General features: G+C 47.3%; 1 protein-coding gene across 1 annotated transcript in view; it reads right to left on the reverse strand.

Annotated features, from left to right (window-relative positions):
• SNX30 (sorting nexin family member 30) overlaps positions 1 to 11726 on the reverse strand; it is a 139415-nt gene extending 127689 nt beyond the window's left edge. The window contains exon 1 of the mRNA XM_007936707.1: positions 11571 to 11726. Within this exon, the coding sequence (XP_007934898.1) occupies positions 11571 to 11726 (156 nt within the window). The remainder of the gene's footprint in view (positions 1 to 11570) is intronic.
• Positions 11727 to 11751: the final 25 nt, after the last annotated feature.

Consider the following 11751-nt stretch of genomic DNA (forward strand, 5'->3'; position numbering starts at 1 on the left):
TTGTCCCACTCTTCCTCTCCTAGCTCACTTTCTGCTCTAGCACGTACACTCCACATTATAGGAATCTGGGTATGGATCACCCAAGCCTATATCCAAAGGTCTACAATCTAACAGAGAGAGACCTTCTCTCCCCCAGCCTCCATCTGGAAAGTCTCGGGGGACACTGGTTGGCTCTGCTAGGGTTGATGTTGGCCCCCGGACCACACAGACACTGGGACAGGGGATAACAGGATACATTCAGAGACCAGCTTAGACCATGCCCATCCCTAGAGTAAACAAGGAAGTGTTCTACAATGATTGCCAGTCTCATTCAAACACAAGAAATGGAGTCTGGGTGGTTTCCCAAAGAAAAGCATTCTGGGCAAACAGGAGATACCCACTACAGCCATCAACTCATGTGCTATGCTGTAGAATATTTATCATGTGGGTTTGTCTCTCCAAGTCAGAAGGCTTCCGGAGGCAAGCCTCTGCGCTCATTCATCTTTGTATCCCACAATGCCTTGCCTGTGGCAGAAATTTCATGTCTACTGAGGGGACTAGAATCTGAGCCTATAGTGGCAGTAACAGAAATGAGGCCTGAGACTCAAGTGAAAGCAGGCAATCTGCTCCTTCTAGAAGGGCACCTGACTACGGGGGGGACTGTTCTGCTGACATTATTTATTTAGTCAGCTCAAACTTCCAGAGCACCGTCTCCACACCAGGCCCTTTCCTAGGCGCACTAAGGATGCTAAGGGGCATGATCCTTCCTAGAACTCGTACTTTGGTGGGGCGGACAAATGTACAGAAAATTATACTACAGTATGATAAAATACTGTGATGGGGGAAATAAATAGGTAAGATCAGGGAAAGCTTCTTGGAAGAAGGTAGGTTTAAGCTGAGACCTGAAGGGTTAAGCAAGAGAGAATCAGATGAAAGGATGTGGAGGATACACACAAAATCCCAGAGAAGAGTAACTTGTGCACATTCAACGCTGCTAGGAAAGCCGTTCAAGGTTTTAAGCAGGAACGCGACAGCACATTTGAGTGTAGGACGGGTCCGCCTGCAGTGTGAACACTGCACGGGGCAGCATTATCACGGCCACAGGATCAGGTAGAAGGCAACGCCGATCCCCGCGTGACGAAGGCCTGAGCCAGAGCCCTTGTATGAGGCTAGAATCATGCAGATGGATGCCAGAGATGGTAGGAAGGAGAAGCCACAGAACAGGGCCTACTGGATCCATGGGATGAGAGGGAAGGAAGAGTCAAAGACAATGCCTGGATTTCTGACTTGAGCAAAGTGATGGCTGGGTCGACCATTCACTAAGACAGGGAGCCAAGGAGCAGCACGGTTGGCTAGGGGGCCAGGGGAGCAGTGGAAGTCGCGAGCTCAGTTTCGGGCATGCTGAATCTGAAGTTTTTACATGACGATACGAGAATGTCAAGGAGGCAATTAAATATCCAGACACTTGAGATTCAGAAAACAGCAATATGCAATTGGCCTTTTAAGCCACAGGCTAAGATGACCCAGGGAGAATGGTGAAACTGAAGAACGGAGGGCCTGGGCAGAGCACTAAGAAACAGAAGTGAAGGGACAAGCAGACACAAACCTACTCAGAAGGCCCGGCCGCTCATTTCCCTGTCTGCTCTCAGATCCAGTCCCCATCTTTCTCTGTGCAGCTTCTGTCACAGGGAACTACACTTCCCAGGCTCACATGCCTCCTGGCTTGGAAGCTTTGGCCAGTGGAAGATACTGATAATCAGAAAACGGGAGAGAAGCCAGGCCTACTTCTCCCTCTCCCCAATCTCTTCTTTCACAAAGTATCAAGCACCACTCAAGAATGAACTCACTGGATCTTCATATTTATAGGTACAACTGTTACCCCTTTCTTCTTACAGATGAGAAAACTGAGGCACAGAGAGTTTAAATAATTTGCTACCAAGATTGTAAGTGGCAGGGGTGAATTCAATTCCAGATAATGGGGCTTTAGAACGCACATTCTAAAACATGAAACCATGGGAGGAACGTTCTGAGCAGTCAATGGACACCTGACAGGATCAAGTGCCGCCTACCAGAAGGTCAGGTAAGATGAGGACTGTGAAGTGCCTACTGGATTTAGCAATAGGGGATCACTAGGGACCGTGAAACCCTTTGGGGCACTTCTAGAAAGCTGTCATGAGTCAGAACTGACTCAATGGCAGTGGGTCTGGTTTCTTTCTTTGTTTGGGGGACTGTGAATAGCAAAGTCAGGAAACAAGGCAACAGTAGGCTGAAGAGTAGGCTAGAGGTTAGGAAGTATAAGTGAGAGTAACACAGCTTTCTTCCCAGAAGTCAGGCTGTGAAGAGAACTCACCAAATGGGGCAGGAGGTGGGAGAAGGAAGTATCAGAGCAGCTCTCTTCACTCTTGCTTTGTCTTAAAGATGAGCAGGTTGACATAGTGATGGAAAAGAGCCAGTTGAGAGGGAGGGCCTGAGGACACAGGAGTGAGGTAGGATGACAACCAGGACATGGTCTCAGAGGCCAGAAGGGACAGGATCAGAAGGGGGCTAGGAAGTACGGATGGCTACGGATTCAGATCATTCTGTAATTCGTTGGAGTTCTTTTCTGTGACTTCCGTAATGTATGTGGATAATTCTGTAGCACAAGTACCTATGTAAGACTATCTTCAGCCAAATCTATCCTTCGTCTTGGGTATATTCCTGTTCGCCTGCCCCCCCCCCCATCTTCCCACCTGTCTATGCATTTACACATAGCCTCGTGTTTACTGCTACTGGTCATGCAGTCCTGTGCGTGTAACAGTGTTTGCCTCTGTGGTTTGTATGTTCTGTGCACGTTTCTATGTCCTCCCTTTCTGTGTTCCTTTGGTCTATTTGTCTATTACTGTACCACAGACTCTTTCCACACCACCCCTCTCCTCACTCAAATCACCATGTGATCACCAAGTAGTCCAAAATCTTCCCTCCCATCCCTGGTAATGAACAAAGTGAATTTCCCTCCCTGAGTAAACCTTTCCTTGACTTTTTACAATAATAGACTCATACAATATTTGTTTATCTGTGATGGACTTATTTCACTCAGCATAATGTCATCCAAATCCATCCATGTTGTGAGATTATTTGTGTATTCTTTATTATTCTTTAATGCTGCATAGTAGTCCACTGTGTGGATGTACTATAGTTCTGTTATCCATTCATCCGTTGATGGGCATGTAGGTTGTTTCTATTTCTTTGCTATAGTCAATTGTGCTGTGATGACCATGGGTGTGCATATGTCTATTCATGTCCTGGCTCTCACCTCTTTAGGATATATTCCTAGTAATAGAATTGCTGGATCAAATGGTATTCCTAGTTTCAATTTTTTCAGAAAACATCATACATACCTTTCTCCACAGTGGCTGTACCATTTTACAGTCCCACCAACAGTGTGTGAGAGTTCCAATCTCTCCACACCCTCAACAGCATTTGTTATTTTTCTGGCTTGTTGAACTTTGCTATTATTGCTGGAGTGAGATGCTATCTCATTGTTGTTTTGATTTGCATCTCTCTAATGGCTAATGATGGTAAGCATTTCCTCATGTGTTTGCTGGCCGCCTGTATATCTGCTTTAGTGACATGTTTGTTCCTGTCCTTTGCCCATTTCTTTTTGGTGTTGAGGTGATGAAGTTTTCTACAAATTTTAGAGATAAGTACCTTGTTAGATGTCATAGACAAATATTTTTTCCCAATCTTTAGGTTCTCTTTTTACGCTTTTGGAGAAGCCTTTCGATGCACATGAAAATTTAGTTTTTAAAAGGTCCCAGTCATCTACTTTCTCTCCTGCTGCTTATGCATTTTGGGTTATGCTTAAAGAGTTATTTATGCTGTAAATTAGTTTTGCCCATTTTATCTTTCACGAACTTTATGGTTTTGGGTTTTACATTTAAGTCTTTGATCCAACGTGAGTTTGTTTTTGTGTATGGGGTGAAGTACGGGTCTTGTTTCATTTTTCTGCAAGCGGATATCCAATTCTGCCAGCACCATTTGTTAAAGAGGCTCTCTCTCCCCCATTCAATGGGTTTTGGTCCTTTCTCAAAGATCAGCTGTCCATAGATGGATGGACCTATGTCTGGGTTTTCGATTCTGTTCCATTGGTCTATTTGTCTATCATTGTACCAATACCACACAGTTTTGACTACTGTGGCTGTACAGCAGGTTTTGAGATTGGGGAGTATGAGATCTCTTTTGTTTTTCTTCTTCACCAGTACTTTGCTTATCCGAGGTCTCTTTCCTTTCCATATGAAGTTAGTGACCGGTTTATCCATGTCCTAAAAGAATGTTGGAATCTGGATCAGCATTGCATTGAATATATAGATTGCTTTGGGTAGTACTGACATTTTCACAATATTCAGTCTTCCTATCCATGAACATGGCAGGTTCTTCCATTTAGGTATATCTCTTGTAGTTTCTTCTAGTAGTATTTTGTAGTTTTCTTTGTACAGGTCTTTTGTGTCTCTGGTAAGATTTATTCCTAAGTATTTCATCTTTTAGTAGCTATTGTAAATGGTATTGTTTTCCTTATTTCCATTTCAGAGATCTCTTTGTTGATGTAGAGGACTCCAACTGATTTTTGTATGTTGACTTGTATTTTGCCACTTTGCTGAACCTTTCTACTAGTTTCAGTAAATTTTTTGCTGCGTCTCTTAAGTTTTCTCTGTGTAGGATCATGTCATCTGCGAAAAGAGATAGCTTCACTTCTTTGCCAATTTGTATGCCTTTTCTTTCTCTTTCTTGCTTTACTGCCCTGGTGAGGACTTCCAATACAATGTTAAATAGAAATGGTGATAGAGGGCTAGAGTAGCTTCTCAGATACAACCAAACACCTAGAGGGAGAGAATCACCAGGCCTGCAGTCTCAAGACCATAGTCTTGGGGGACATCATGCTCAACTGACACAACATAGTACATAAAAATCTTGTTCTACATTCTACTTTGGTGAGTAGTGACTAGCTTTTGAGTGGCCATCTAAGATGCAACTATTGGTCTCCTCTCATCTGGAGCAAAGAAGAGTGAAGAAAATCAAAGTCATTTGAAAACAAGTAGTCCAAAGATATGATGGACCATGAAGACCTCAGCCTTCACGACCCTAAGACCAGGAGAACTAAATGCTGCCCAGCTAGCAATGTTAACCACTCGGAAAGAGATCAAAATTGGAGATCCTGGATAGAGTTGGAGGAGAAAACGTGGACCAAAATTCAAAAACACAAAATCGACCAGAAGTACTGGTTGGATAGAGACTGGTGGAACACCGGAGACTACTGTCCTTTGGGCTGGGAAACGGACTCACTTCCATGGAGTCCAACAGTAGAAAGACCGACAAGCAGAATACCTACGCCAGGGAGAGGCACCCCTTAGATCAATCTGCCATGCATCAGAGGGGCAGCATTCACATAGAGGGAAAGCTGGACAGACAGGCATGGATAAGAAGGGCAGGGAAGGGGATAATCACAGGGAGAGAAGGGGAGGAGAGCTTTTAATGGTGGGGGGTTGTAATGAAATCAAATGTGCATGAACTGTTAAGAGTAAAACAAGTCTGCTTTGTAAATATGCAACCAAATCACAATTTAAAGGCGAGGGTATTTTCTGGTGCTTCTGTTTCTTTAAGGTGGAAGATCAGGACATCGGAAGACACAAGAGGAATACAGGAGAAAGAAAAAGCTTCAGATCAGAGCTGTGCAGAGGAGCCCCTTGGGGAGCGAGAAAGGACCCTGGTGGGACAGTGTTCAGCACTTGGCTGCGAACTGAAAGGGTGACAGTGTGAACCCACCAGCTGCCCTGTGCAAGAAAGATGTGTGGTCTGCTTCCCTAGAGACTGACAGCCTTGGGATCCCTCTGCAGCAGTTCTATCCTGCCTACAGGGGTTACTGTGAGTTGGAATCTACTCCATGGCAGTGGGTTTTGGTTGGGGAAAGAAAGGAGTGCCCAGCACTGATGTCCAGTACTGGCTGGAGCCCATAAATTTACAGAGGCAGCAATTTTCAAGGTGATGTGATATTCCCTACAGCACCTCCACTGCCTGAGTGCAGGCAAAAGACACAAACAAATGGAGTGATCCAGGCTCAGGTCAGGTGTAAAAGGGGGGAAAGGAAGTGAGTAAAGCACGGCCAAGTGAGCAACTGAGATGGGCCCCAGACTCTACGCTGGGTGGGGGCCACCGTGAGCCAGGGGAGGGTCATGAGCAGGGCTTCCAACTAGTTCATTTTGGTTTGACCCCCCTGAGAACTGGCCTTTCCACCCCAGATACACTGACTCAGAATCTATGTTTTAACAAGTTCCCCCAGGTCATTCTAATAGATCCCCAGATAGATACATGTAAGAATCAATTAGATCCTGTTAAAATGTAGATTCAAAACAGAGACAAACCAGTTTGAAGTCCTGGTTATGAGACAGAAGTCAGAGAACAGGTACAAGAGGAATAACTGACTCAGAGACTAGAGAGATGGGGCTAAGGCAGGAGATGCCATCTGATAGCTGGATTCAGAGCTGGAACAAATTCAAGGTACTACAGTGCGAGGTGTGGCTATGGGAGGATGAGGCTAAAATGTTTTTGGAAAAAGGGATTCGATGTAAGGTCAACAAACTGACAGTTTTGGAGTACTGAACAGATCAGCCACGTGGATGGTTAAGTCCCTCGAGTTGAAGGCATGACTTGAGAAGACAGTAAAGTGGGGTCTACAGATTTTAATGAATGAGAAGCAGCAGCAGGGAAGGTAGTAATGACCGGGAAAGAGACAGTAGAGTCTGTAGAGGACACTCCTTTCTGCCTGCACAGCACTCATTCCTCCTCCTTCCACTACTACGACCCTGGTTTTGCTTTGAAAACCACCTTCTTCCTCTCCAAATGGGTTTCCAAAATCCTAGTAATATTCTGGGTGTCAATCTGGGAGAGAGGAACATCAGTTTTCATTTTATTATTTGTTAAACTGCTATTAAAGTGTTAAAGAATGTATTTTATTCTTTAAGCTCTACAGAGAGACTTCATACCCTTTGTATGTAGATGTCACAATTGAAAACAAATAAAGCCCTGGTGGAGCAGTGGTTAAGCGTTAGGCTGCCGACAGGTAGGCAATTAGAACCACCAGCTGGTGGGAGAAAGATTTACAGTCCTGGAGTCCACTGACAGCAGTGGGCGGTGGGGGGTCTCCTGGCTCCAAGGCAAGCACCTGATCCAGGTCTGGGCAATCAGTCACAAGAACTGGTTTAGGAGGCTGACCCAATTTAGGCCAATGAGACACCACCCAGGGCCTTTGCGGAACTCTCAGAAAAGAGGTGTTCTCTTTCTCCTGGAGTTGTGAAGCTTGTTTGCAGAACAGATCCCTTCCCCAGCTGGAGAACAAAGCTAGTAAGAAGAAAACAAAGCCAAGAGCTGAAAAGGGGCAGATTCCCAGCATCCTCTGAATACCTAGTTCCAGCCATTCTTGAAGCAAAATACCTAGACTTTTCAATAACGTGAGCTGGTAGACTTTCTTTAAAAACAGGATCAAGTGCTGCCTATCACATTTGAGTACATTTGCATTCAGTTTATCTACACTTAACTGAAAAGAATTTTAGCTATATTCTAATTCAGTGGAATAATCAAAATCTCAATTCAATAGCCTATATGATCCTTTCAATACTTAAGTCAAATCACACCTTCAAGACCCCGCAATGGCTCCTCATGTCACTCAGAATAAAGGCCAAAGTCCCCAGACACTGGCCTTCAGCCTCTGTTTTGACTGGAACACTATTCTCCAGATTGTTGTTGTTGTTATTTGCCGTCAAGTCAGCCCCGACTCATAGCGACCCCTCCTTGGGTTTCCGAGGCAGTATCACTACGGAAGTAGGATTGCCCAACCTTCCTTCCGAGGAGTGGCTGGTGGGTTTGAACCACCAGCCTTCTGGTTAGCAGTCAAATGCCTTAGGCACTATGCTACCAGAGCTCCTATTCTGCAGCCTCCTTCAAGTCTCTGCTCCAATCTCAGCTTATCAGTGAGGCCTACCCACACCTCCTTCCCACAGCCAGTGATCCTGAATCCCCATCCCCTGCTCTCATGTTTCGTTCTTCCACAGCATTTGTTACCTAACACAGTATGCACTCATTAAAATGTACTCAAAGAGGGCAGGGGTATTTGACTAGTCGATTCACTTGATCTATTTCCAGCACCCAGAACAGTGACTAGGTCAGAGTAGGCACTCAAATATTTGCTGAATGAGAAAAGTAAGATTGCCTGAGCCTCAAAGGAGCAGAGGTTGGTTTGCAAATATGTAGAAAGAGAAATATGCTACACTCCCACCTCCTGACCCTGACATAAGTGGACTGCAGAAGGAAGGCACATCTCCATTGTGAAGACTTCAGCGGCAGCAGTATCCTGTGGGGCAGGAAGTAGAGGTTCATTGAAGGGGTTGAGGACGCGGGGTGGGGTGTTAAGCACAGAATGAGGCCTGAGGTTAAGTTTTGGGAGGTCCACAGAAGCTAGAGGCTGATCAGGGAAGCAGCAGCCCAGAGCAGTTTACAGGTGAAAGTGAAAAAAAAAAAAAAAAAAGAGAGAGAGCTAGACAAAGTGATTTATTTACATTTTAGGTGAAGACAAAGGATATGATGATATGTGTCCTGATGAATTTAGCTGACATGAGAAGAATTAATCCTAGCAACCCCAGGCAGATAGAATGGATTCATCCCATGGCATAAAGGTTTGAACGATTTGACAAACTGTCAGGTGGAGATTTCATCACGTTCGTCTCCCTCTCCCACCTGAGCACCCAGAGGCCATCAAGAGCATCAGCCACATCAAGACACAAAGCTTCCCTGTTCATGCCATCACTCGGGGCCCAGAGAAGGCAATTCCCTTCTGCTTAACAGCTGTGCTGAGGGGTCTGCCAAACCTCATTCTCTTGACCCCAAATCCCTCTCACAACCCAATTTCCAAAAAAGAACATAGGCTTCTTTTCAAAGACATTAGCATTCAACTTTCCTACCTGCCCTCCAATGACCCACCCAGCCTGAGCAAGAGAATACTGGCCAAAGGGAAGGATTCCCTGGCCCTGACTCACCTGTTTCTTGTTAGCTTCTGATGTGCTTCTTGTACAGAAACTTCTCCAGAGTTACGACAACTTATGTGTAAGCCAAGACTCAAGGAAAATGTTACTCCGGTCAGAGAAAGAAATCCCACTGCGTAGCCTCTAAGGAAAAGTGACTTACTATAAATCAGACCCTTGGGAACAGTGTCATTTAGAAGCTCTCCAAAGCTGTTAGGAGCCTTATTAAACATTCAATAATTGATAATAATGCTCCATGACTCTCTCTCTCACAGAACTGACCCTGTGGAGGAAGCCAGCACTGATTAGACTTGGGTCTGACTTCCTGACCACCAGTCATATCTTGGTGGTGTAGGGCATGTGTCCTCCCTGTACTTAGGAGTGAAATGCTCACACTTCTGAGTCAAGTATCCTCTAAGAGTGGGATCTTAAGCAAATACTTAATATAGCTATCTGTAGAAGCCAGCCTCTAACATGGCCCCAGTGAGCCCCACCTCCTGGTAGTCACATCTTCTTCCCACACTGAACCAGAGTTGGTCTGTAATCAATAGAATATGGTAAAGATATGTCACTTCCAAGATAAGGTTATACAACGCTGTGGCTCCAGTGTCAGACAGACACTCTCAGTCTCTTGGATCACTTACTCTGGAGGAAACTGGTTGCCACGTCAAGCATGTCAGCAAGGAACTGAGGCCTGCCAACAGCTTAGAAGGGGCTCCTCCCCAAGCCAGCCTTTGCAATACTGCAGCCCTAGCCAACAGCTGAGTCCCTGGGCCGCACAAATGGTCAGCATGCTCTCTGCTAACCATAAAGCTGGCGGTTCACATCCGCCCAGAGGCACCTTGGAGGACAGTCTAGTGACCAACTTCTGAAAGATCAACCACAGAAAACCCAGGGAGCGCAGTTCTACTCTGACACGTGTGGACCGCCATGAGTCGGAAGTGACCGACTGACACCTGGGCCTGGGAGCCAACAGCTTAGCTGCAATTTCATGAAAAACCCCGGTGTCAGAACTCAGAACGCCCAAATTTCTGACCCACAGAAACCACTGTCAGGTGCTAAATCTGGGGGTAATTTACTACAAAGCAACAGATAAGTAATTCACCATGTGAGGCTGGGGCAGGCCAAGGCAACGTTTTGTTCTGTTGGACACAGGGCTGCTATGAGTCAGAGCCAAGTGGACACCTAAGGACTACCACCATGCAGAAGTGAGAAAGGATTGAAGACTGAACCTCAGTTCCTAGTCTACATTCAGTCAGGACCATAAGAAGCAATAAACTATTCATTCATGCATTCAACAAGTACTTATCGGATGTCCGATATGGGCAAGGTATTTCCAAATGACATAGCCTTCATGTAGTTTATAATCTATAAAATAAAGAGAAATAATCACAAAGGGGCCCTACACAGCTTCCTCAGCTGTTGAAGTCTTCTTGCTCTCACTGGTTTACGCCCAAGCTGTGCTTTCACAACTCTAAGAGGCCCATCAGGGCCCCCTCCCCAGCTATGTGGAGTGTTCAGTGCAGGGCAGCGAGCCACATTCCCTCATATTCATCTTTACTGTACCACGTGCTCTTCCATCCAAGGGGCGGGGACATGGCCCGTGAGCCCATCTGGTATTGGGACAAGGAGGACTTCGTTGAGTACACTTTGTGAGGAGGAAATCCTAAGCACTCGAATTGCTGCAACTAATGACCAAGTGACAAGAGCGGCACGGACACAAGCACAGCTCAAGTCCCGCGACAGCAGCACTCCCGCTGGAACGGCCAAAGGAGAGGGGAAGGCCACCCCTTACTCCTCTCCAGGCTCTGCTGGGTCTCAAAGCAGCAGGAGGGCTGTGCTGCTCTAAGAAAAGCGGGAGCCGCCTCGCGTACGAAAAAGGGCAAAGGGCGAGCTTTCTCTCCCCCATCGACCACAAAGCCAGCCTCTGCCAAACCTTAACAGTGTGGGAGGCCGTCGGAGGTGAATGGAGCTCCAGACACAAAACCACAAGGAGACTCTCTCCTCCCGCCGGCGGCTGGGGTCGAAGTCAGGTGACTGCTCTGGGCAAACAGCAAACCTAAACAAAGATCACTCCCCACATGACTGACGAGAGGGAAGACGACTCTCCCAGTAAGCCCAGAGCTGCCCAGTCCTACCGCGGAAAACCATCAACTCTTGCTTCTTTGCAGCCCCCCGAAATTGGAGGAGCTACAAGTTATTCCGCAGCTGAGCTCCCAGGGATGCACCTGGAGGAACTTGGAACCCTATCCCAGGACACAGGCGCCGAGCACGGCGCTCGGCCCGGCTCTAAGCACGCAGGCGGGACCCCTCCCCACCAGCTGTCACCGGCCGCGCGGCCCGTCAGCCAGGGACGTCTGTTCCCCTCTGGCCGCTCCCCTAGAAGCCGCGACCCTGCAAGGCAGACGCTTCTTCCCAAGGCTGTGGCCGGGAAAGGGCGCCAGGATGGGCGCGGCTCCGTACCGACGGTGGCTTCGGGTCTGTCATCCCTCCCTCCCCCAGGGATGGAATGGGCTTCCCGGCCCCCAGCTCCGCGCGCCCCACCTTGTCGCCGAAGCTGCGGGCCATCAGCAGGTCCGGGCTGGGCGTGCTGTCACCGCCCACGGCCTCCTCGCTGCTGGAGCCGGCCAGCGGGTGCGGCATGTCGCGCAGGGAGTGGGGCCCCGTGGACGGCAGGGCCTTGGGGGGCCCGCCCGACATGGCGCGCACCGCCCGGGACGCGCCG

The sequence above is a fragment of the Orycteropus afer genome, unplaced genomic scaffold (genome assembly GCF_000298275.1).
Source record: "Orycteropus afer afer isolate SDZICR_OR568_19922 unplaced genomic scaffold, OryAfe1.0 scaffold00037, whole genome shotgun sequence".
NCBI classification, from domain to species: Eukaryota; Metazoa; Chordata; class Mammalia; order Tubulidentata; family Orycteropodidae; genus Orycteropus; species Orycteropus afer.